The sequence below is a fragment of the Primulina eburnea genome, chromosome 12 (assembly GCF_022965805.1).
Source record: "Primulina eburnea isolate SZY01 chromosome 12, ASM2296580v1, whole genome shotgun sequence".
NCBI lineage: Eukaryota > Viridiplantae > Streptophyta > Magnoliopsida > Lamiales > Gesneriaceae > Primulina > Primulina eburnea.
In genome coordinates this window covers 628,630-653,825 of record NC_133112.1, presented here as the reverse complement: position 1 = coordinate 653,825, position 25,196 = coordinate 628,630, and the positions used below count along the sequence as shown (strand labels likewise).

The window sequence follows — 25,196 nt, the reverse complement described above, 5'->3', positions numbered from 1 at the left end:
AAAAAAGGACTTGGGATAGGGACTATGGTTAGTACAGCAGCCTTTGTTGCATTGGATCAATGGCGGCAAAACATGCATATGCAGCAGCATCTGCCAATCGACGTTCAAAAGAAGATATGCTTCCCCTTAATTGCCGTTTATGTCCATATCATTACCACGGGAACGCATTGCTCAACATCTTTTAGTTGAACATGTTTTAGAGAGAGGCGATGGAGCTCATTTGTATATAGCCTGTGTTTTTGGAATACAATCACTTCATTTGCATTTTAAAAAAAATTGGAGCTCATTTTGGAACACAATCCAGTTACGATGGAGCTCATTTGCGTAAAAAGACATTGTCACAATCAAATATAATGCTTGCCTACTAAAGCAAACAAATTTTCAATATTATGTTTGTTATAAACGCTGCTTCAACATCTTTTTTCGTGCAACTACATGCATGATTCGTGTCAATACAAGAGCTCACTTGATTCAAGCACATTTTTGACCACCCAACGACTAACCATATCCTCTCCTCTCAATTTGTGTTTTACTTGGATATCTACTTTTTACTTTGTCTGTAAGAAATTACAAACCCACGGGTGATCTACTTTGCTGTGGCCCGTAAACACCGAATTCTGTCAAAAATTAATGGCTAAGCCCAATACGTAACGGGTCTAAATCAAACTAAACCAAAAGTAGCAGCCCAAAAATTAAAGGGTATTTTGGTAAACTCGTTCCCTTCTATTGATTGAAAATACAGATTGCAGCCCGTTGGAGCTTCCAAATTATTCAAAAACAAAATCTACTGCCTCGCTGCCAAAAGGCTGCCCGTTTGAAAATGGAGAAGATTTGCGTCGCCGTGAGAGTGAGACCATCATCTAATGAGGAATCGCGAAATTCCTATCACTGGAATTTTGAAAATAATTGCGTTTCGCTACATGGAGTTCATAATACTCCAGTTTCTGGAATGTCGTTTGCTTTTGGTAAGTGATTTTACGAACTATTTTAAAGTTTTAAAAGTATTTTGAGTTGGATCTGTGGAATGATTGCTTAATTTTATGTTTTTTCTTAGATCATGTATTCGACCAGGATTGCAGTAATGGTACGGTTTATGAGCTTCTTATTAAGAACATTATCCACGCTGCGGTGGAAGGATTCAACGGTAATTACGGATCACTATTATTATTTTTCTTTTTCTTTTTTGAGTTATTTTAGCCAATTTAATTGCTTGATAGTACGATATGTTAAAAGAAAAATGTAAGAAAATATGTCAAACAGGAAGTTGGTGTAAATTTATCAATATATTCTGTTTAATCTGGACATTCTTGATTGTTGAAGCAATAGATGGGGACTAATTTAAGGATAGTTTTTATATGAAGGAGAATACTTTCTTTTTATTGAGTGGCTACGTGCTTTCCTATACTGTCATCAAACTTAGACATCTCTTCCGAGTCTGGTTTATGATATGTTGCTCCAGTTTAAATTCTTGCTGTTGGATCTCGGTTTTCTACGTGCCCAAAACGCAGCGAAAGTTTAAAATTTTTATTTTATTTTGAAAAACAAAATAATTTTGGACACTCGTATGGTTTTAACAAATACATAAGCATGCATAGGATGTTAGAAATTATTATACCTTCGGTGAAAAATTTCACAAGGCTCCAACTATTCCGGGATTAGCGGAGATAGCTCTTGTTGTAATTCCTTACGAACGGTTTTCGATCTCCTAATCAGGTCCACGACCGGAATATATGTTCCTCTTCTAACTCGCACTAGAAAGTGTAGAAGATTTTGTATTTGAGATAGAACACAATTTCGAGAGCACCCCTTTTTTTTTTTGAGAGCAAAAAGGAGGGAGGGCAATAATAATAATCTGTCGAGAGAATTGGAGACCTTCTCCTTATTCAAGCTACCGTCATGCTCCTTATGCAATAAAAAAATTATTCTTATTGCCTCTTAGATCAATCATTAACTTAATTAAATCAATTAATTAAGTTAACTATATATGTTCCTTTTTCCATGAAGCCCGAATGATTGCCTTATTCCAATTTTCGGTGATCTCCTACTATAATTAATCAAAGTAACATATATATACATATATATATATATATATATATATATATATATATATATATATTATTAATTTGATTAACTAATTGTCATTTTCTTAATTAATCATATTAATTAAGTCAATGAATTTCAATAAAAAACCTTGTAATGCATGTTACGAAAAATGGGAATCAAAATTCCACATTATAATTTCCAATTCTTTCTTAACTTAATCAATCTAATTAATTAAGTTAATCAAAATTCTAAATATGCATGTCAACCTCTGATTTTCTTTTAAAACATATATTTGTGAGATCACCAAAATATAAGGCAGTGTATTTCTTTTGACCGTTTTTAGCAGCCATGCTCTCAAAATTTCCATAAGCTTTTATAAACTTTATTTATAGGCTTATCGATTGATCATATCAAACTTATTTCTTATAAATTCAACTCATTGAATTTATTATCTCAACGGGAACAAGTAAACCAGTGCTTGTGTGACCCTCAATGGTTCAGGGATACAGCTAGCCGTGGGTTCACAACTCTTTGTGATTCAGGACAATTTCCTTTATTCGGGCTTACCCTAATTTGCCCCATTCCATGCATCAACATTTGATCATGAGAATGTCAGAAACTAATTTCTGATTAAACCCATCGAATCATGGTAAGAGCGTCTAGTAGCATCGCCCCATGATTCCCTAGGTATCACTGATAGTGCCTGCAAGAACCAGTCGATTATGATTAGCGTACAGTACGGTCCCTTCATCTCATATATCCCGATCGAATCTGCAACCATTGGTTCATCGAGGGTTGCATATTAATTCGATAACTATGTGATAACTATAATAGTGGCACCGCGTGTACTATTGGAGAACTCCTTCTCCAACGTACATCTTATACTCTGGCCAGAGATTCCATGCACTATTATTACATTAGATCACATAGGATATCCACACCCGTAGGTGAGCGGTGAATTCCCGACTACAATGCAATGGCTCCTATATGTGTCGTAACTGTACCCAATCTCGCCACCTGATGACTCTCCTGGAGCCGGTAAACGAGTCAAAGCACAGCCCTCGCATATAGAGCCTCAGTGTTGTCCCGAGTCGTAAGGACTAATGGTGTACAATCATAACCACGGACTTATCCTCTCGATAAATGATAACCACTTGGAAAGTCCGAGGGAGGGTTGTTCGGTATAATCATCATATGACTACCCATCTGCATGTTTGGACATCTCTATGCCCTTACCAAGAAACGCAGTACATAACATCACAGATGCTAGTCTCGAGCTCAAGCGACCTTTATCCATATTTTAGGCGGCTGAATCGACTAGGAACGGATTTAGATTATACAGTATTTACAAATGAGTTTCAACATCGAATTACGATTCATTTGTATTAAAGTATAATCAAGGTCTTTATCTATGTTTGTCACATGGGTATACAGATAAAGAAATAACAAACCATGAAATAATGAATTATATTAAAATAAAGATTGTTTATTACACTTGAGTCAATAAAATCCCTAGCCAACAGTTGGCTTGCAGGGCATCTACTCTAACACTTGCTGTTATAATGATAATCGAATTGTAATTTAGGAACTGCATTTGCATATGGACAAACGAGTAGTGGCAAGACTTTTACCATGAATGGCACAGAAAATGATCCTGGAATTATCCATAGGGCCGTGAAAGATATTTTTGCTAATATTCAGCAGGTGATAAGATCAATTTTTTTCAACAATAAAAATTGTTCCAATTAATTTTTTTCAACAGTAAAAATTGTTATCATTATTCTAATGCACTATTACCTTTTGTATTTTAGGCATCTGATAGGGAGTTTCTAATACGAGTTTCCTATATGGAAATTCTAATGCACTATTACCTTTTGTATTTTAGGCATCTGATAGGGAGTTTCTAATACGAGTTTCCTATATGGAAATTTATAATGAAGACATAATTGACCTTTTTGCGGTGGAGAATCAAAAACTTCAAATTCATGAGAGCTTAGAGGTGATTTATGGATACAAAACTTATATTGTAACTAAATCCTTTTAACACACGAAGGCTTTTAATTTTTTTGTCCTCCAGCATGGAGTATTTGTTGCAGGTCTCAGGGAGGAAATTGTAAACAGCATCGACCAAGTGCTTGGTCTTCTCCAACTTGGAGAAGGTTTGACTTTGGATCAGAGTGCAATTTAAAATAAATTGAATTTAGTCTTTTTACTTATACGAATCAAATATTTTTTATTTCTATTTCACCAGCTAGTAGGCATTTTGGTGATACTAACATGAATGTTCGCAGTAGCAGATCACACACTATTTTTAGAATGGTACGCAGTATGCTCTTGAATTTTCTGATGCCATGTTTATGGGTAGCTACTTGTCATGTTCGTTTCTTAAAATAAATGCTTTATATCTCCCACTTATAGCATCGGTGTTAATTATTTATCATGAACCAGGTCATTGAAAGCAATCAAAAGGCTTCCAACCCTAGTAGGGGTTCAAGTTCAGATGATGCTATTCGAGTCTCGATCTTGGTTCGTAATCCTGCATTAGAACTATTAAAAAGTCAGTAACGTTTTTGCCACTTGAGACCAAACTATTGGTTTACTAAAGTGAATGGGTTCTCGTTAGTTTCCTTACTACTGGCTAGCTGCAACCAATGCACACAAACTAGTGTTACCAATATTTTAAAATAAAGTTACAGTTTATTTTTCATACTTATCGTAGAAGCTTTTCTAGTGTACTGAGGTAAGTTTCAATTTTTTTGATTTGCATCCGATGATATATCATATTTGTATTTTAATCTCTGCACATTTGCTTGTCTAATTTCTTCAATATAGAACTTGGTTGACTTAGCTGGATCTGAAAGAGTTGCTAAAACTCAGGCTGGGGGCGTTCGCCTGAAAGAAGGAAAACACATAAACAAGAGCTTAATGGCTCTTGTTAATGTTATTAACAAACTAAGCGAGGATGGAAAGCAAAGGTAGTCCGTAGTCGAAGCGTTTGTCAGTAAATATAGTGATAAATGTTTATTAACTCATCCAATTTCTTGTGCAGAGGTCACATTCCTTATCGTGATAGCAAGCTTACTCGTATTCTTCAACCTGCTCTAGGTGGTAATGCAAAAACTTCAATAATTTGCACTGTTGCACCAGAACAGGTCTTTAACTACTGTTTTTATTTTTTCATGTTGCTATTACATCTGCTTAATATCAATTTTACTTTTGGAAACGACTTTAATTTGTAGGTTCACATAGAAGAAACAAAAGGAACTCTCCAGTTTGCCAGTAGAGCAAAACGAATCACCAATTGTGTTCAAGTGAATGAGGTCTGTAAAGATGTCCTGTAAGTGTAGTAAATTTATGTTTTCAGAGGTATATTCTCCTTCCTTCGACGTGAGATATGGCTTGTCAAGAATCAACTATAAGCTTGTACAACTGAATCAATTTCAGCAATTAAGATTTGATTCATTTAAATTTACCAATAACAGGAAGAAGCATTCAAGATTTTATCATCAAAGATGAGCTTAAGAATTAAAATAATCAGATTTCCTTCTTTTATTTTGACAGCATTGTACTTAGTAGTGGCTTTATTGTTTCCAAATTAGTGATTTCTTGTTCCTGCCTAGCAAAAATTCAGTCTGACCCTTGCTTGGTGCTATACGTCTAAGAATTAATGATCAGTATATTGGACCCTTTTGTGGAGTACCCTTCAGCAGGTTGTCAGTACCCTGAATTGATATGGGATCCTTTATTTTAATCTGATGGTATTGCTAATCTTTTTTTGATTTAATATCAGGTAGTGACAGATGCTGCCTTGCTAAAGAGACAAAAACTAGAAATTGAGGAACTAAGGAGGAAACTTCAGGTAACTATGGTTTTGCTATATATTTGACGTGGACTTGAACTAAATAATTTCGGTAAAATTATTTTGTCAGGGATCTCATGCAGAAGTTTTAGAGCAAGAAATCCTGAAACTGAGAAATGAGATGCTTCAGGTAACTTTTATGTATTTATTGGAGTTGCAAACACTTTAATATCTTCTCACAATAACATTCTTTTAACCTTTTGTCAGTATGAATTGGAGAGGGAGAAGCTAGCTACAGCATTGGAGGAGGAAAGAAGATCGCATAAAGAGCGCAATCAGTGCATTAGGGAACAGAATATGAAAATTGACCATCGTAGCAATTTGGTTTCTTTGTCAAACTCAGACGAAAGTTCTTTCCAGGTAAAACTTAGAGATCCCCATAAGGCTTTATTTTCAGCACATTTTCCTCTCTTCTTTACCCTGCAAAATTAAGCTACTTTTTACCCGTTGAATCCTTGCTAAAGTCATTTCTGTGTGTACTATTTTCGCTATATTTCTCAGTTTACAACTTGATATTTGATCACAAGCAACCACAGTTCCTCCTGGCAGGTGTTCTGATTGCCATCAAACGAGTCTGGTTTTGCATGAATGATTATTCGATTTCAATTTCCATCATCTTATTTATACTTCCTCTCCCACAAGGACTGAGAAAAAATTTTGGTCATGGCGAACAAGTGAAATAATCTTATTCTTTCTATTTGCCATTATGAACACACAGCATTCTGCTCGTTTTTTTTCTAGCTTACTTCTATTGAACCCATCATCGGCAATCTTATTGATTCAAACAAGCGTCTAATAATGGTTGTAGAATGATGTCACTATATGCCTTCAAGATGGAAGCATGGATTGTCACAGCATGAGCCAAGAAAAAGGTTTTAGTACCCCATGTTATAAAGCAGCTCCAAATGTATTTGTTGCCAAGAGATCACAACACTTGATGCAATCCGAGTTTAGCCCACTTCCAGATTCATTTAGTAATTTTGCTGATGAAGACACGTGGATGAAAATGAATAAAGGTTTCATGGTTGACCTTGATTCACTCCACACAACTCCTGCGAGGAAAGTTCAATCATTTCCATCTAATGAGGTATTTATCATCTGGCTGCCTAAATTTCTGATCTCATCTGTCATTGTTCGCTCTGAATTATCATATTATTTGTTGTCATTCTGTTATGTAATTGATAAATAAATGTGACTCAAATGGTTGGTGTATATTTGTCCATCAACATTGCCAATGCTGTGTTTTACTTCTATACTACTGTCCTGGGAATTGTTGATGGCAGGCTACTTTAATCATCAGTCGACATCTAGTTTATATGTAAGGACACAGATTTCTGTCCATAACTTGTGATTGAAGGTCTAATACATATAATAAGTGGTATGTTTCTCAAACATAGTGATATAATATTTCCTATTCCCTAGAGCTTTTCATGATTATGGATTTGGAACGAGTATGCCTGATTCTGAGAAACCACACATTATTTTGTGAGATCCAATGCTGATAATATTTTATAGTTAAAAAACATTCTTTCTGATTCATTTATTTATCAGAATTGAGGGAGATGCAAGTATGTTCTTATATTGGGTGTCTATCACAGGATCTCTTGATGGAGAATCACAGTCAAGAGATTCAAAATCTCCAAAGACAGCTAAACCTTGTGGTTCAGGAAAGAGATGAACTTAAGGTCTGTTGCTGCTACCGTAATTTGTCCTAAATCACGAAAAGGGCTATGTAAATGGAATGCATTGAAATTAGCGTTCTGTTTGTTCCTCTAATTATTTACCTTGACTACGTGGTAATTCATATTCTCCATCTAATGCCTCAATACATGCTTATCAGAGAGAGTATGCTGAACAAGTGTCATTTAATAGCCAATTAACAAGAGAGGTATCTGAACTTCAACAAGAGGTACTTCATATTAGAGAATTTCCACAAAACCTGCGTGAGATCGTGTCAAATGGTAAAGATATATACAAGGATGTTTTTTCTATTTTACAGGTGATGCCTTGGTATAATTCTACTATCCTTCATTTAATTGTTTGCATCCACTAAATGGTAATATTTGTCTTTGGCATGATCAGGACTTCATCCCAGACGAGAGATCTGCTGCTGCACAAATACTATCGACAACAAGTGAAGTTGGCTTGTGCCTCTTCTCAAATTTAGAATTTCATCTATCAACATCAATGGATGGTATGGAACGACCCCCCACGATTGATTATATGTCGGTTCAAGAGCAATGTAGTGTGCTTTGTAAGAGGTTGAATAGCACAATATCAAAATTGGTATTACCAGATGCATCAACTCTAAAGGATGAAAATACAATGGGTTCCCTTATCAGCACAAAAGTCAAGGTAACTCCCTTGACATATATACCAAGGTTTCCGAAGCCAATTTTCTTAATTGTCTCCATCTTAACAATCGGAATCTATTTTTCCTTCCATCTTTGGTTCAATTGAGTTTTAAATGATGGTCTCTCTCATGTTTTCAAGATGGATTTCTTGGTCACCTTTTTATCCTGCGTTTCTCTCAACATTTTACAATAGTTAAATACCTTGGGAGGGCAAATTGCTTATTGGAAGGAGGCAATAGAAAATGAAGTTGCAACAATCAAACAAAAGTACAATAACTTGGAAAATGAGAGGGATATAAGCAACAAGCTTCTTGAGATTTCTGAGGGTAAATATCAGAGCTTGGAAAGGGAGTTGTATCTTCTGAAAGAAGATAAAGAAGGGCTGGTTCAACGAATTTCCAGTTTATCTCAAATGCTCAAGCTAGTAACAGGACAAAAGGATAACGCTTTTCAGGATTTGAAAAGAGAAGTTCGTAGGAAGAAAAATCTCGAAGAAGAGATCAAATTGTTTAGCATTGCATTTGCAGGTCGACAGCGGTCATTAAATTCTTTCCACGATGACTTCAAAGCTATACTTGATACGATGAAGTCTACATTATCCAAATCTCGTTGATACTGAAGACATTAAACTTCGGTATTTTATGTACTATTTCCATGTTTCCAATTAATTATCTGTCATATAGCAACATGATTTGTTTATGTTTCTTCAGTATCATAGTTGGAGACCTGAGATAATGAAGGATTTATACTTCACTGCTCATTATATAGTTTCATTGGTGCAATTCGAAGTATAAATTCAACTATAAGGAAAAATTACTTTTAAATCTTTTGCAGATCGAGGTAGCCAGAAAATGGCAACAGACGCAGAACGCTTGTGTTTTCTGTCTTGAAGGCGATGTAGCTTTCTTGAAGTATGTATCTCGTTTTATTTTATAAATTTTCTTTGAAATGTCACTGCACCTGCAGAGGCTGTATTGAAACTTTAATTGTGGGCTATTTGTTTGAATCCTTTTATGTGCAAATGAAAGGACCACAATACTGGCATGGCCTGTGTTGTTCATGTCATGACAAATACCCCCATATTTTAACATGGCCTTTCCAACCAACCGAACCCCTCATTTATGAATTGAATTATCTGCTCAGGGAATGTTTCTACGTAATCAAATACTTTAGTAGCTGTGTTTGCCTCAAATCACTCGATTTCACGGGCTGTGTCCTCCGGTGAGGCTGCAGCCACGTTGAATTATCAACATGTAGGAGCGGGATTCTTTCACATGAAAAAATTGTATGTAATTTTCTTTTGAAAAGCATATGAATTTTATATTTCAAAATATATCGAATCCTTATGGTTGATATTACTAGTTTGCCCATCACCCTACCTCACAGTTATTATTACCTTATCCAAAATCAAACACCAGATCTCTTTTTGTTAGATAAGAGATTAACCAAGTAAAAACCACAAGACTTTTAATACACTGCAACGATAACTCTCAATCTCGGTGATTGAGATTAAATATAGAAACATGATAGGTTTCAGAAAATTGGTTTGGTCATTCCACTAATACAACTGTTTATTTGGCAGCCATACATGAAAAGTAGGGCCTAAAAATGGGAAATAGGTTATCTTTTTTAGGAAAGTGGCCCTTTCCAATCTTTTTTAGGCTGTCAATTGTTTGTGAAAATTCTGAATTTGTAATGGGTTGATGTACATTTGAAACTTGAAATAGAAACGATGGAAGTGTCCGTAGGCTGAATCTAAACTTAGGGTGAGAAGGATCGTATAGTCTAAGAAGTTTATATTTTTTTTTGAGAAATACATACTAAATTTAAAATTTTAATTCTATGTATAAGTCAATCGACTTTCCACTTACTAACTATATTTGTGTTAGTAAGTAGAGATAAAGAAATCGTTTGTTCAAATAAAAGTAGAAGATTTTGTTTATTATTTCAAAAATTTTGGATTATAGTATTTCCGGAGCTAATATTGGTCCACAATAATGGCATGTTGTGTTTAATATCAGCTTTTGAATACGATGACAAATAATAAGTAACAGACAGTGTACGTGCATTTTGAGAAGAGACAAATCCAGCAATGCCATGTACAGCTGCTCTGCATTTAGCTTCATTTTTTGTGCACGTATCTATGTATCTATTGGAGTTCTTTTTTTCTTTTCCAATTGGCAAGGGTATACACTCATTTTGGGGAAATACAATTTCAGAAATTCCTCAAAAACGCGGTTATGTATTATTTGAGTTTATAAAGAATAAGCAAAATTTCATACGATTTGGATATAATTTTTGTCCACGTTATTTACATCGACTCAAACTTGAATTTATAAATAAAACTTAGGAAATAAAATTTACCAGTCGATCATAAAAAGATAATACAATAAAAAAAATCAAAATATGTAGATATATATATATATTTAAGCACCAAAAGTTCGAAAATTCAATATGTCTATCCTATACCCATGCTCCAATTTATATCTCTAGGCATCAGAATCTCCAATCCTCTGCCACTGTTCAGATCAAAACTAACAAGAAGTCTGTCTTTCTTTCATCATTACACCTCTTTGTCCTTACCAGCCCTCGAATTTTATAAATCCCCCACGGTTTCTTTCATCCAAATCCATCAAACTTAGTTACATCCAAGTCCAAGTCACTATTTTTGAAACCATGCCAATTTTTCTTGGAGAATTCCTTCAAGAAGAACAAGAGCCATTTTCTTTGGAGGTCTATCTTCTCGAAAGAGGCTGTGCCAAAGGTACAAGAAGTCTCAATTCAAGATCCCATTTTCTCAATTCTGATAAAATCTTGAAGGGGTATGTCCTAATGAACAGAATAAATTTGTTACCAAATTGTTCGAATTTTATGAAAGCTGTATTTAAACAGCTCGGTACTGTAACAACCAATCTGAAAATCAAGAATTTGTGCGATGGAGATCAAGTTACAAACCAAGAGAATGCAAGCAGGGTTAGCTTCGATTCGAAAAGTAGAAGAATCGTGTTCAGTTCTTCTACCCATTGTGTTGAAGAAAGCAGCAAACTTTTCTTGGAAGAAGAGGTGAAATTTCCTCTTACTTGATGAGCAAATAGTTTCAAAATGTAATTATCATTCTGTATTTCAGAAATGTAGGAACATCGATTCATGTGTCCATTTTCATGACATTGACAGGTTGATGCAGATGTTAAGCTGAAATGGAGACGTGTGGAAGATAACAGACAGCTACTCAGCCCTGTCTCAGTTTTAGAAGTTGCAGAATCTGATGAAATCTCACCACTTCATTATAGTAAGTTCATTTTTCTTGAAAATGTAAAATAATACATGTTTTGTAACGAAGAAGGATCTCAGAAGTTTCATTTTTAGACAATTTACCCGTTGAAGTATCTGTCCTTCCATTATGATTTAGATTTCTTGAACCATGACATCGTTTTTCTGTCATTTATTTGACTAACTTCGAACAGAACAAAGTAATATCAAGAAGACAACACTAGCGGAAACCTCAACTTCAGCATCTCAATTCAGATCAAAGCAGCCAACAAATTATAGTGCTAAAGTATTGCGACAGATACCGGCCTCGAGTCCGTATACTCAGCACATTAGAAACAAGAGGGCATTGCAACAAACTAGACAGCTTTTGATCGATTGTGTGGGAGAAGTGATTGAAAACTACCGAAAACAAGAGCATGTGAAAAAAATCTTGGGAGCTGAGGAGCTCTGGAAACTTGTTTGTGAAAATGTATGGCTATGGAGTCAAGATTCAATACACGAAACAAACATAATTCATCTTTTGCATTATGATTTCTTGGCCTCTGCAGAAGAATGGAGTGCTGATTTTGAGGTGCACAAAAAGGGGATTTGGATGGACGTTGCTGATGCTATTTTGGAGGATGTCATTAATGAGATTGTCACATACTAGAAAAGGGGAATCTTACTATTGTATTATGCTAAAAAGGATCAAAAAATTTACTCATATAGGATGAATTTGGATCCATATATTTTAAAGCTAACACTCCTTTTATCCGTTTTAGCCACCGTAATATGATAAATTGTATAATGCCACTAGCATATGAAGTAATTAGAGTGGGAAGATGGAAATTAAATGGATGACAATGATGTTTCAACCGATCAAGAATTAGGCAAGTATCTGATAGATTCATATACTGGTCATACACATTCTATCCCTCGAGTTTTAAAAAGATACGCAAAAAATGAGATGAATCAATATATAAATTACACAAGGCTACAAGCGGACTGAGAAAAAAGATATGTCCATCAAATTAATTTAACGTTTAAGTTACCAAATATATTAAATCAATTTGATAGTAACTCAATTTAAATTTCAAAAGAGACTCAACTTCGGTGCATAGTGGATGGACCCCCACATAGACAGGAAGAGAACAAGGTTTGGAATGGGCAGACACACGGACTCCCTGTGAAATTGTTAACTTCACTCATAAATGATTGGTTTTTATCCCTTCTTTCATCACTCCAATCAGATTGTAGAGTTTTTGCTGGGTAACAGCAAAAATACTTAAAAGAAATAATTAAATCTTAAAAAAAAAAAAGAATACTGTTGATTCTTCCATTTTCATATGTCATTTTAATAAATAATATCGCATTTTCCTTCTTTTAATTATTCGATGCTCTGCTCATGCAAGATTCGAAGTTCAACGTCCAAAATGGGTTTCGGTGTTTCCTATATTTTGCAAATAGATTCCTTTTCTTTATCACTGCATGGCAGCATGGATGGAAGAGAAGAAAAAAAATGAAAACTCAATCAAACATATAAACATTCAATCTTATGTATCATAAGCGAGGGCTATGTTTAAAAACAAAAAACGTATATAATGAATTCAATGATAATAATTTCATCTCGAAACTAAGTTACGAAGACATACCATGTCCTTCCTATACTCCATACCTGTTCCAAGGTATCTCCACGTTACACGGTTTTTTTATCCAGAAGTATGTACCGCGTCTAAAGGTTTTACATTTTCGTAGAAAAATAAGCACATTTTACCCCCATTGAGATAGCTTTACTTCAAAATACTGTCGTTCCAAATTGTGCTTGCTTAATCTGCTATTTCATCTTAATAGGTATTTACGAATTCGGCGTTGAATTTAATGAACACGAACATATTCTGCAAACTACCCATTTTTGGAATTACAGCAACCGCCGTCGGGGAAACAAGATTAAATATAGGCGGTAACCTAGCCTTGTTCGAACGTGCAATGACCAACCCAGGCGTATGTATCGAAGGGAAAGAACTCGAAAGAAACTGAGAGCAAAGACCTTCAAAATAAAACTTGATGTCCCGAAGAAATTTTTTGATCGGAATGGGTTTGTTGTAAAGAACTTACCGATTGCTGTAATTATAGAGAGAATAGCTGAGGTGTTCTTACGCAAATGGTCAATGAGTATGTAAAAATCACCGACCCAGCCCACGTATCTTGTAGTAATTCTCCGTGAAAAATCTCTTAGGCACCATAAATATTAATATCACGTTAATTCAGAGGAAGGGACATGTCAGTGCCGTAAAATACAACGATTTACTGATGTGAACTTCTAATCGATGCATAACAATATGAATAGGCATTAACTACTGGATCTCCCCATCCTCACCAAGTTCACCATCTTCAAGCTCCTCGTGCCCGCCATTTCTTTGACATCCATCATGGTAATCTCTCTTGTGTCTCTTGTGTCTACTTTCACCATCTGAATCAGGGGAATAATTATGCTGAAAAGAAATGTGCAAACGTGTAATTTTTTTGCATCTAGTCTAGGATCAAAGAATGAAAAGTTAACACTGAAATAGGAAAAACTAAACGAACTTAAAAACCTTTCTTGACTTTTTACTGTCACTACCATGCCGGCGAGATTTATCAGAACTTGCATCATCAGCTGTGCTCTGATGTCGCTTCCGATGTCTCCGCTCTTTGTCCTTCTCCCTTTGTTTGTCGTCTTTGTGTCCATAACTTCCAAAAACATCCACATTCTCACTCTCCACTTCATCTTTTCTGGAATGATCCTTCCCCTTGTCCTTTTCTTTCTCATGATCAGCATCTTTGTCTCGGTCTTCTTTGTCTCTCCCCTTTTCTCTCCTCTCTTTATCTTTTCTCTTCTCCTTCTCTTTCTCCTCCCGCTCTTTCTCCTTTTTGGCCTGCAAATGTAGCACATACAAGTAAAAAAATTAGTTGACAATCCTCAAAAATGAACGCGTGGATATCCAATTTCCAATGGAGTAAATATACAGTAGTGTGCCACAGATCGATACATGAAAAAAATTAACAGGCAAAAAGCAATTGCGTTATTTCTGCCAAACAGACTATTGTCTTCATAAGCACAAAGCAAACAATCGAGGCCAAGTTGGTCTAACATGGTTGAGTGAAAACAGACTACCCGAAAAAGAGTACTAGTAACTCGCCCAGCCCTCACGAACAACCAACACTTCACCCCCACAAAAAACCATAACAAACTAAAGCCAGGAGACAAACTAATTCATGTAATTCTCAACTGTATTTGAAAAAATACCCTATTAAATCATTGTAATAAATGGCATACATAAAACTTGCATAGTCCATCAAAATCATTCAAAGCTGGGTGGCATCAAACTGGTGTAATTTATTCTCGGATGTAAAAACTATAGCCAACAATAAATTGATAAACAGGCAAGGATAAATTGCTACTATACATCATGTGACACAGATAGACCGCCACAATTTTTTAGTTGTTCCAGGAAGTGCTATTGAGTTGTTTTACTTATAAAACAAATGACAGATCATAGATACTTAGCCACATAAAATATTATATGATATGATCATTACTCATTATAACTCTATCGGTAAAAACTTTCAATACATAAATTAATTGCTGGTTTCGGAATTGATAAATTATCATTTAGACAACACCACATACAAATGAGGTCGAACAGAATGATACTCGAAAACACGACTTAAGAAATGAAGTACCACCAAAATAAATCAACTAAAGTTATAAAAAGATTTGAAAACAACCAAGAGTTAGTCAAGTGGCATAATCAACAAAAGTAAAATTATAGCATACAAAGCAAGCAATTGGCATGATAGCCAACGGGGAGTATCTAAATAGAAACTTGCATATGAAAAGATGCACCATATATGATGATTACACGAAACAAATATTTCCTAAAAAGCTCAGGGGCAAGTCCAATAAATAGTAAAAGGCACTCCAATATAGCCGAAATAGCGAACATAGCCATCACTGATTTATGATAAAGAAAATGTCATGTGTGCTAGTAAATATGCCAACATCAATAACGATGAAATATGGAGGCATTGCTGATGACTTGAGGCGGATAATTTGATTTTGCTTTCCATAAGCATATCATATCAACATTAGTAGGACACGATTGTGCAAATTCAAACTGGCCTCTATGACACAAGGCCTCAGCCTTAAGCATACAGCTAAGTCTCATTGTCAAAACCTTACGGATCAAATTACCTTTTTCTCCAATTCTTCAGCAACCTCCTCAAACAAATCTTTGGGAGTGGAACCCAAAGTATTTGAGGCAACAGCCTCATACGGCTCAGAATCCTTGACCTGAAAATCAAAACAACAGAAAATAGAAAAAGCACTATCACAAAAGATACTTAGCAAACAAATAAATTCTTCTTCAGAGAAAAAAGAAGTGATACCTTCTGACAGTAATCTCGCCAGTGAGTTTTAGCTGTAAAAGTGCCATCAGCAATATGTCTTTCCATCATCTTGCGAAATGCATCACGGTTTTTACGTTCAGCTCGTCTTAATTGTTCCTGAATGTAAAAAAAGTCGGTCATAATCAAGATAACAATAAGATTGGGATGTAATTACCAAATAAGTTTTATTCAAAAAGCACCTTTTGTCTCTTCTGCTCATCCTCCTTCTCCAAGTAACGAATATAATCCTGTGGTAACATAATATATAAAAGTGAATCAACAAAACATGATAATCCTTAAACGGGTTAAACATTCAAAAGAAGGAAAGATCTGAACCCAAATAACTTGATCCAAGGTTTATGTTATGTGAAAAATAAGCAAACCAAAAGGACCGATTATCTTGTGTGGGTAGCCAAGGGACCCTGTAACTAGAAAAGTGATGATAAAATCATGAATGGAAGTTCACCTGAAATATTTCCAGCTGATCTATTTTATCAAGGAATGTGCATTTTTCATCATCTTCCAGGAGATTCTGAACCTTGCGCCACTGGCTATCCGCCTACGCAGTGGAAACTAGCCGATAAAAATTGGCTAGCAGAAAGAGAAAAAGTGCTAGAAGGCATTATACCTTTATAAAGCTACATGCTTCTAGAAACTGCCGAAATTCCAGTCTATTTTGCCGATACTCCTCTTGAGCCTTTGCCCTTTCCTAAACAGCACAAAAGACAGCAAAAATGTGAAGATTAAGAATATTTTAGGTAACATGTCACGTCTAAGACCGCAAATAAGGACACATAAAACAAGTGCTGACCTTTTTATGAAGATCAACCAAGTAGTTTCTAAAGATATCCTCACGTTCAGCATCTTTTTCAACAGCCTTGAACCGTTTATCATCTTCAAACATTGTCACTGCTTTGCTGGTTAATGCACGAGATGTTTAATTAGAAAAATCTTAGCCTGTATTTAATTAAAGAGTGTAGGCAACCAACCTCCACCGTGTGGACGATGTGAGTTCTTCAGATTCCTAACAGGAAAACATTACAATCAGCTTTAATTCAAGGCATATAGCAAAAAAAGAATCAAACCAAACATTTAATTTCCAGCAGTGTTAACTACCAAAACTAAAAACCCAAGCAAAATACACTGTCCACAACAAGTGTATGAGGCACAGAATAAAGATGACTGTAGAAGTAAAACAAAGTAAAGTAAAAGATAAACGGGATGGAAAATTCGATATGGAAAGGAGCTTGATGATTACTTCCAGCAGCTTCATGAACTCCTCCTTTGCTTTTCTCTGCCTGAGACGCCTCTCTTCAGCTTCCATTTTTTTCCTTCGCATTAAGTACTGAGACATAAATAAGAAAAATGAAAAGGACAAGTAAAAGCCGTTGCTACATATATAAAACGAAAAGTAATACTTGCAAAAAAAACTGACGGTAATTAACCGAATATTTTAGAAAATATTCACCTCATTAAATGCTTGTTTGCGTTCACCAAGGGTTTTCAGAGCACTATATCGTTTGTCATTGATTATTACTCGCATAGCCTGATGTAACATGACTCATCATCATTCAGCATTTCAAAGGTAAAAAACAAAAGATCAGATGATATGTTCATACCTGGTCCCAACTCCAATCAGCCTCAACATTTGCGGACTCTAAGAGTAATTTAAATGCATTCTTCGCCTCCTGGATAGAAAGGAATGAGATTAATACATCCCTCCCTCACATTACAAGAAACAAAGCATTTCAAAGTGTATACCATCTTGTTAGCATATATTAAATGTTCCCTGTCCTCTGTTTTCTCTTCCATTGGTGTGACATTTATCTTTCCCGCAACAGCCATACCTCGCTTTGCCTCCTGAAATAACTAAAGTTCCATCACTTCAAAATATTTTTGTGATTGTTTACAGTCCATCTAACAAAAAGTCTCTTAGTGTCCTTTTTCAACTAGAGAGTTTCAGACAGTTCTAATGAGTTGAATCAAATAACAAAAAGTCTATCAAGTGTCCTTTTTCAACCAGCATACCTCAATATCCTGGATAGAAGCTCCACCTAATGGACTAGAGAAAAAACGGGTTGATGGATTATCCATGCTGGCACTAGGTCATTTTCATGGAGAAATCAATCAAACAATAAATATACATAGTTATACATATACAATTAAAGAGTTCCATACGTTGGTGTTGAATCGGCATTTGACAATATAACTGGAACACCAGGATTTCCAGGAACTTCAGAAGGGGATGAATTAACATTTTCACCCATTGACATCCCAATCGCACTTGTGGGGGAAGTTTTTACTGAAGGAATACCCAGCGGTTCAGAAACTAAGAGAGAGGGAGAATTAGCGTCTGAGTCAATGGGTGCAGCAACAACCGGAGCAGGAGCCAAAGTAACTCCAGGTGTTGTTGATGAAGTGGAATTGGACAGATTGACGGCAGCAGAAGGTTGTTCAGTATTCGGTTCTGAATGAGCTCTTTGGACCGTGGTCATTTCAGCCTGTCCGCGAGCCAACTAGAAGCAGAAGTACAAGAGTTAGTGCAAGGAAAGGAAAAATAATCCTACATGAGATTTCTCTTCTAACAAACCTTCGACTCCTAAGGAATGGTCCATTTCGATTGCTTTGTTTCCTTGTTGTAATAATACCTGAGGAAGAAAAAATAGGTTGACTTTGTATATCAATATATCACAACATACCAATTAAAATAATATCTCAGGTACATTCCAAAGAATACACTTGACAAATCATAAAGGATAGCAAGCAAACTCACTTTCGACCTCGGGAGTTGTGAATTCTTTCCAGACAGTTAGTGAATCGGCTCTCTGTTCAAAGCACAAGTTCCCTATTAGATGAGTTAATTACAACTTTTCAAGGTAGCAAAATACAACTAAATTCTACAATCATGTCAAATTTATCAAATGTACAAACATAGAAAATGTAGTCTACCCATGAGCTTGTGAGAACAAAAAGATGCTCCCATGTGACAGATAGGCAGTAGAAATGAGCCTCATTAGATAAATGAAACAACAATCATACAACAGTACAAGTGTAATCAACATTCAGTAGCCTCTTCGACTGGCTTAAGCCTAATTGATACAAAATGTTAACAATTGAAATTAATGTTTGATCAGAATATACTCTCCCCCCTCCACCTCCCTCTTCTCTGAGAAATAATATGAAATTTTTTATCTTCCCTTCCTAGAAAAACATCAGTTGTCTACGGAAAACCACGACTGCTTAACTGAAAAAATCAGCTCAGCAAGTTTGATTAACTAACACAATCCCACAACCATTAGGAATGAGAAATAAAGTGTTCTAGAAGTCAATTCAAACTTTTTGGATCAAGTTACTTTCCTAGTTTTAATATGTTTCTGTGCGCATAGGAACAGGGATAATCCTGTCAAAGAACTTATGGACACACTTAGAATTTAGTCATATATAAGTCAGTCTCCATACACTCAAGAATTTCTGCTAATGTTCTTCTCAACTTCTGCCCAAAACGAGCCTTGTTTTCTGCATTTTTACCAGTCTTTCTCATTCCTCTCAAGTGGTAACCAGATTACATAGCCTGGTATTCTCATCCATAAAACCTTTTTAAATATTTATTTTAACAAAAAGTTCATAAAAAACCATAAAAGCATCAAATTTGACAAATGGATAGAGCCAAATAAAAACTTGAAAACCAAAAGAAAAACATGATAGCAACAAAATCATGTGTGATGAAACTGCAAAAGCAGTCAAAGCGGGTGAATATTCAGTATCATTACTTTCCACCCAGATGTCATGAACCATTTCATACTGGCAAGAATGAGATTAAGAATCTGTGCCTGTAGAACTCTTAGAGAACCACCAAGATGAAATGAGATAGACCAAATACCACTAAACCAGCATAAACTTTTAATGAATGAAAACAGAAAGGCAAATAAAAAACCATACATATAATGTACACCAATAGGCAAAGGCGCAAAGCACATAATTTCATGAAATAAAAGAGAAGAAAAAGAGAACAATGATATTCAAGCTCAACCCTCTTATGGAAAATCAAGTAAATGCTGAACCAATGAATTGTATAAATTTCATATCAAAGCGGACACAGATTAGGAAGGTGAAAAATACCCATTACTTAGGTGAAATGCGGATGGAATTATATTCATCACTTGGGAGAATAAAAACAATCAATGAGTGAAATATTCACTAACTGAAAAAGACCCAAAATAGGACAAACAAATTAGCAAAATATGAGCATACAATCCCCAACCCCACACAAATTGTTATACTAAAGCGAGGTAACAGCAGCATTTAGTGAGTATTTCATAAAAATAATCCCAACACTACATGTGAAATGTATATTGCAAATTGGCCTGCCTCGAGAAAGTGAAAGCCCCTTCAAAGTGAGGATAAAGAGCAGTCGCTAAGTTGTTATATTCTCCTGACTTTCCATGACATCTAGAAACCAGTGGAAGGACATGCAAAGAAAGTGAAAATATGCATAAAACAGAGTCGACAATTTTGACTAACCGCATAATAGGAAAGTATTGCACATATTAAGAGTGGAACAAAATATATGCCTCAAAAGAAACAAGTGATCCTCAACGCTTGAGAATACCATGTCAAGAAAATAACACACCTCTAGAGGAGTCATCAACTCAAGTGGCTTCTCCCAGCTGGACTGCTTGATGATCTTGTTGTAATAGTATCTGAGAAGAAAAGGTAAGTGTGTTGTTCAAAAATTTGTGACAGCACAATTGGAGTTTAGAATTACAGAAAACGCAAGTCATAGAGTAGAAAACAATAAAGGACTATAAGAAAACAAAAATATCCAACTCTCGGTGTATAACTTCATCAACCAGTAGCTCAAATTGACACTGACAAAAGGAAGCAGGAAGCAGATCAAGCCAGATCTGCCTTCAAAATCCCAGTTGGTATAGTGATATGCATTAACAGGCGAACCCTAAGACTGCAAACATCAAATCAATTCTACGATTTACCTTCTTCCATCAGCAGCCTCATATTCTTGCCAATCAGAACCAATCTGCTGAGAAGAACCGGACCCATTAATAGCCTGGAACATGAAAAAGACAGTTCAAAAACTGCAGTCAAGCTAAGTAAAGAATTAAAAAATGAAATGTAAAATGAGTATGACATAGAACGGAAAAGCAGTTCCCAGAGTTTGCAGAAGTGAACATTTAATGATGCAAATAATTCTCAAAAACTGGTATATTTAAAGAGATCTGGGGCCATTTACGACGTTTGCGGGTTTTTTATAAATCTAACATCAGCAGTTCAACTACGGCATCAACTTTTCAACTGATACCGTAATCTTGTAGCAGGTACTTCCAGTCCTGTTCCCTCTTCTTCCTAAAACACTTCACTTATTCTTGATCCTGTAAGGCTAAATCTAATTGTCCACGTTATGTTATTCTATAAATCTTAAATCAAAAGTAAAATTTTGCCTAGCCACATTTGTTTATGATTCTTCAGCTTAAAGCAGGAAATTGCGTACATAAGCTATGCATCCTGCTCCAAGATATCTGATACAGGCGAAGTTGCAACTGTGCAATGCCTTAACTTCTAACATTACTCAGCATTAATTATGATATTTATAATTACAAAATATTTTCAGTAAAGCATTCAAAGAACATAAAATATTCTTCCAGTCAATAAAATTGCATAAAGTAAGAACTTGGGCATTACTTGGTGAACCAAAAATTGGAAGCTCATTTTTCAGATGCGCACCAGTGACTGAATAATTCATGCATCGCGTTTTAAAATCAAATCCATTAACCAGGCTGAAGATATTTCTGCCTGCGTAAGGAGCCTGTTAAGGTAGCCAAAACACTAAAAAGCAGTGCTGGAAAAAATGGAATAATAATTAAAATACTCTCATGCACAAAGAGAAGTAATGAGTAAAAGAGAAAATCAATGAAAACTTCAGCAGCATATCACTTCTAACAAATATGTACAACAATAAACATTGATTTAATGTTTCAGAATCCATGGAATCATGGACCCCATTATTGACAAAACAAAATTAGCTGCACTAGAACGGAGACACAAGAAAAGGGCAACTACCGTGATTGGGGCACCAACACCCGAGGCTTGCTGGTTACCTTGCTGCAACGGTGCAACAACTGGTGTATTCTGACTTGAGTGCAACCACGGTTGTCCCGTAGGACCAACATGGGCGGTTTGGGATGAAGGTTGGAACTGGGCCGGCACATTAATGATATTTTGTGAGAAGCCAAAAGAAGATGGTGCAAACTAAAAGGGAGGAAAAGAAGATAATGCATATTTTTCTTCATGGCATATAAGCGAAAGAAATATCTGCCAATTTTCTTACAGTGTAGGATGATGAAAATGAAAGCCCATGTCTTGGAGCAGTAGCCTGAGGCTGTGGCATGCCTGATGTGATGGACATATTTGTTTGTGCATATGAAGATGGTGTCCCAAGTCCAAGCTGACCGCTCCATGGCAGAAATTGTTGGGTTGGTTGAGAAAAAGGAGGAAGATGATTTTGACCAGGCGGGACCCCAAGATTTTGTTCTTGTCCTACATGAGGAAATTGCTGAGTAGCTGATTCGGGAATAAATGGCGGTATTTGTGGTGAGGGAGCAGCCGGATGGAACTGTGGCAACGAAAAACAACATCCATGATGCACTTTGTTTGAGTTTTATCACTCTCGGAAAATTATGATGTGAGAAAATATCAAAAAAATTGCATACTTGCATAGCATAGGGAGAAGCAAAACCCGGAGAGTTCATGGATCCAGATGTCGGAGGTGGCCAAAGTGACTTATGTAAACAAATGCATCAAAAGATATTAGAAACTCAAATTTAAATTTTAACTTATCCTTCTGTAAAAGAAAGAAGAAAACAAACTCAAAAAAAAAAATCAATAGTCGTAATTCAACCAAGAGTACAAACTTCAATTATATACCAACTGTATTGTCCATTCTGAGATACATCGATCAAAATAGAAGAATTATAACACCAATTATACACTTCATTAATCAAATTTCAAATGGTTTCTCTCAATATTAGTAGTCCTCATGTGATCAGTTACCAAAGTCAATAATTCACTGTTGTACCGAGCTGCCATATCTTGCCAAGATTTCATTTTTTTCATTGCTCCCATGTCCAAACCATGAGAAATTCCTCAAAACCAAATCATACATTCCAACATCGGATCAAGCTCTACCTGAGAACCGGATGAGGGAGGGTTACTTGCCATGGCTGCAGCAAGAACCAAAAACCGCCCACGAAACCTGCAACGGTAACACTTATTTAGCCTCATAGCCATCCAAAAGAAAAACGAACAAATAAAGATCTCCACAACACTTGAAACTGCTCATACTATGTTACGATCCCACCTATCATCGAAGCAATAATAAATTCAAGATGAAATTTAAATAAATTTTAAATACTCCACTAATGTAGAAAAATCATGGGGTGAATACGATATCAATGTAAAGACAGACGCTGTGAACTGAAGTGAAAGAGCGGCAAATTTCCAACAGGACAAGTGAACAGGTTGCTTGGGAATTTACCAGCGATGAACCAGAAAAAGGAATCCCCGTGAATATTGCTATTGCCAGAATTTCAAGAAAAATGAGGGCTTGGTGTAAATTTATCATAAACCCCAGATGATTGATTTCGCTGTCTACTGATATAAAGCATTATGGAATGGGGATGAAGGTAGTGAATTGGGCCGCTGGTGTTTGAATCTGGGCCTTTTTCTGACCCAACTGTAATTTTAATTAGGATGAAGGTAGTGAAATGGGCCGCCGGTGTTTGAATCTGGGCCTTATTCTGACCCAACTGTAATTTTAATTGTTATCTTGTGGTGTGGAAATAAACACGCGTCTTCGTCCATGACATACAAAATTATTATCCTAAATTCAGATTTTGAGCCGGCAGACTCAATACATGCCATTATGAATTTGTGATTGAAGAAGCCATCAACTCCACTGAATACGAATGTGCACATGTTTGGGATGGGAAATAACGTCATACTCTTATATTATAATTGGATTGGTGAATTTCAATTAAATTTTTGTAGTTTTAAATAAGTGAGATCATAAATTTCAAATTTATTTCTTGTATAGTTATACAATATTTCATGTTAACGATGAATTTAAATTCATTTCATTGGTCGTGGACGAAGAAAATACATAACCAGATTAAAGCAGATAAGAAAAATCATAAAGCCTTGCGCAATGTACTTCCACGCACACGAACATATCTTCAATCTCTAAAAGATAAAAATTATAAGCAGCAATATGTTTGTGGAAATTTGATTCAACAGAATAAATCAACCATCCCAAGTTGATAAAAATACGGTGGATGCAATGTAAGCTACATCATGACCAGAGAAAATAATTGTCTCTAATCATCAGTCTCTCGCCTTAATAATCTTGAATTTGGAATTTGTGGTAATTTCAATATACTATCCTCCGTTAGGACAGACGACGATTGTTTACATGTAAAGAAAGACACATTCTTCAATCCAGACTCACGACGGACCACCCCCGATCTATCTGCACTCCAAAACTTACCTTTATCATTAGTGTTCTTAGTGACCTCTTTATATGCTATCAGAAAAGGATCATCGAACTTTTTCAGACCCTTTTTAGACGAGCTTCTAAACGATCGCGAAAAGGCACATGGTGGCAAAGGGATCGGCATGTCATGAAAGGAAACCCTTGGATGCTCTGGTGGACAAGGGGGAGGTGGCAACGTCGTCTTCGGTGGTTCGAGGAGGTCGTCGACGTGATCTGCAAGGAAATCTTGTGGCGGCGCTGCTTTGCTCTCTCCCGGCCTGTACTCCCAAGAGAAGGGCACGTTTCCTTGTGAGTGAACCTTACTGCTCATCTTGGATAGAGTCGGGAGTTGGGACAATGGTTTATACGTCAATAGATTTGTATTTATAAACGGGTTTTAATCAAAAGGAAAAAAAAAAAAGAGAGTTTTATCGGATGATGTTCATGTACTTTATGTTCTTCAACGGCAAATATAGCTTAAGCCACGCAAATAAAACGTGAACTGATGGCTTTATAACTTTCCAAGAAAGGGTTTGACAATAGATAAAGAAGAATAAAGATTATTGTGTGTAGATGATAATTAAATACGAGCAAGTTGTAAAAGTTTGGTGAGTTGATTACGTACCTATATTTTCTATAGGTGAACATCAAGTGTATCGTGTGGTTTGATTACTCCAAAACTATTGAATGAGAGGGATTATGTGACTAGTTGTTATTAGTT

The 25,196-nt window shown here is 35.8% G+C and overlaps 2 protein-coding genes and 1 pseudogene across 3 annotated transcripts; 2 read left to right on the top strand and 1 right to left on the bottom strand.

Moving 5' to 3' along the window:
• Window positions 1-402: 402 nt before the first annotated feature.
• Window positions 403-9,009, top strand: LOC140808181 (kinesin-like protein KIN-7N). Of its 2 annotated transcripts, none has more exons than XM_073165237.1 (18): window positions 403-965; window positions 1,055-1,144; window positions 3,629-3,747; window positions 3,929-4,042; window positions 4,121-4,202; window positions 4,295-4,362; window positions 4,492-4,569; window positions 4,876-5,018; window positions 5,093-5,195; window positions 5,283-5,363; window positions 5,834-5,902; window positions 5,973-6,032; window positions 6,110-6,262; window positions 6,711-6,989; window positions 7,501-7,587; window positions 7,743-7,901; window positions 7,985-8,257; window positions 8,450-9,009. In XM_073165237.1, the coding sequence occupies exons 1-18, from the start codon at window positions 821-823 to the stop codon at window positions 8,867-8,869; spliced, it is 2,523 nt and encodes an 840-aa protein (XP_073021338.1). In that variant the 5' UTR covers window positions 403-820; the 3' UTR covers window positions 8,870-9,009. The 2 variants fall into 2 exon arrangements, with proteins under 2 accessions (XP_073021338.1, XP_073021337.1); XM_073165236.1 differs by having other exon boundaries at window positions 5,283-5,367; window positions 5,838-5,902.
• A 1,553-nt stretch (window positions 9,010-10,562) lies between these two features.
• LOC140807636 (uncharacterized) lies at window positions 10,563-12,277 on the top strand. The gene is made up of 3 exons (XM_073164579.1): window positions 10,563-11,319; window positions 11,431-11,545; window positions 11,721-12,277. Exons 1-3 carry the CDS (start codon window positions 10,933-10,935, stop codon window positions 12,173-12,175), a joined length of 957 nt encoding a protein of 318 aa, XP_073020680.1. The 5' UTR covers window positions 10,563-10,932; the 3' UTR covers window positions 12,176-12,277.
• A 1,458-nt stretch (window positions 12,278-13,735) lies between these two features.
• Window positions 13,736-23,640, bottom strand: LOC140807263 (pre-mRNA-processing protein 40A-like; annotated as a pseudogene).
• Window positions 23,641-25,196: the final 1,556 nt, after the last annotated feature.

Coding starts and splice junctions, on each gene's coding strand:
- LOC140808181 (XM_073165237.1), top strand. CDS start 821: ATGGAGAAGATTTGCGTCGCCGTGAGAGTGAGACCATCATCTAATGAG. Junction 3,748..3,928: donor TTTTTGCTAATATTCAGCAG/GTGATAAGATCA, acceptor TTTGTATTTTAG/GCATCTGATAGGGAGTTTCT. Junction 4,203..4,294: donor TCTTCTCCAACTTGGAGAAG/GTTTGACTTTGG, acceptor CTATTTCACCAG/CTAGTAGGCATTTTGGTGAT.
- LOC140807636 (XM_073164579.1), top strand. CDS start 10,933: ATGCCAATTTTTCTTGGAGAATTCCTTCAAGAAGAACAAGAGCCATTT. Junction 11,320..11,430: donor AACTTTTCTTGGAAGAAGAG/GTGAAATTTCCT, acceptor TGACATTGACAG/GTTGATGCAGATGTTAAGCT. Junction 11,546..11,720: donor AATCTCACCACTTCATTATA/GTAAGTTCATTT, acceptor AACTTCGAACAG/AACAAAGTAATATCAAGAAG.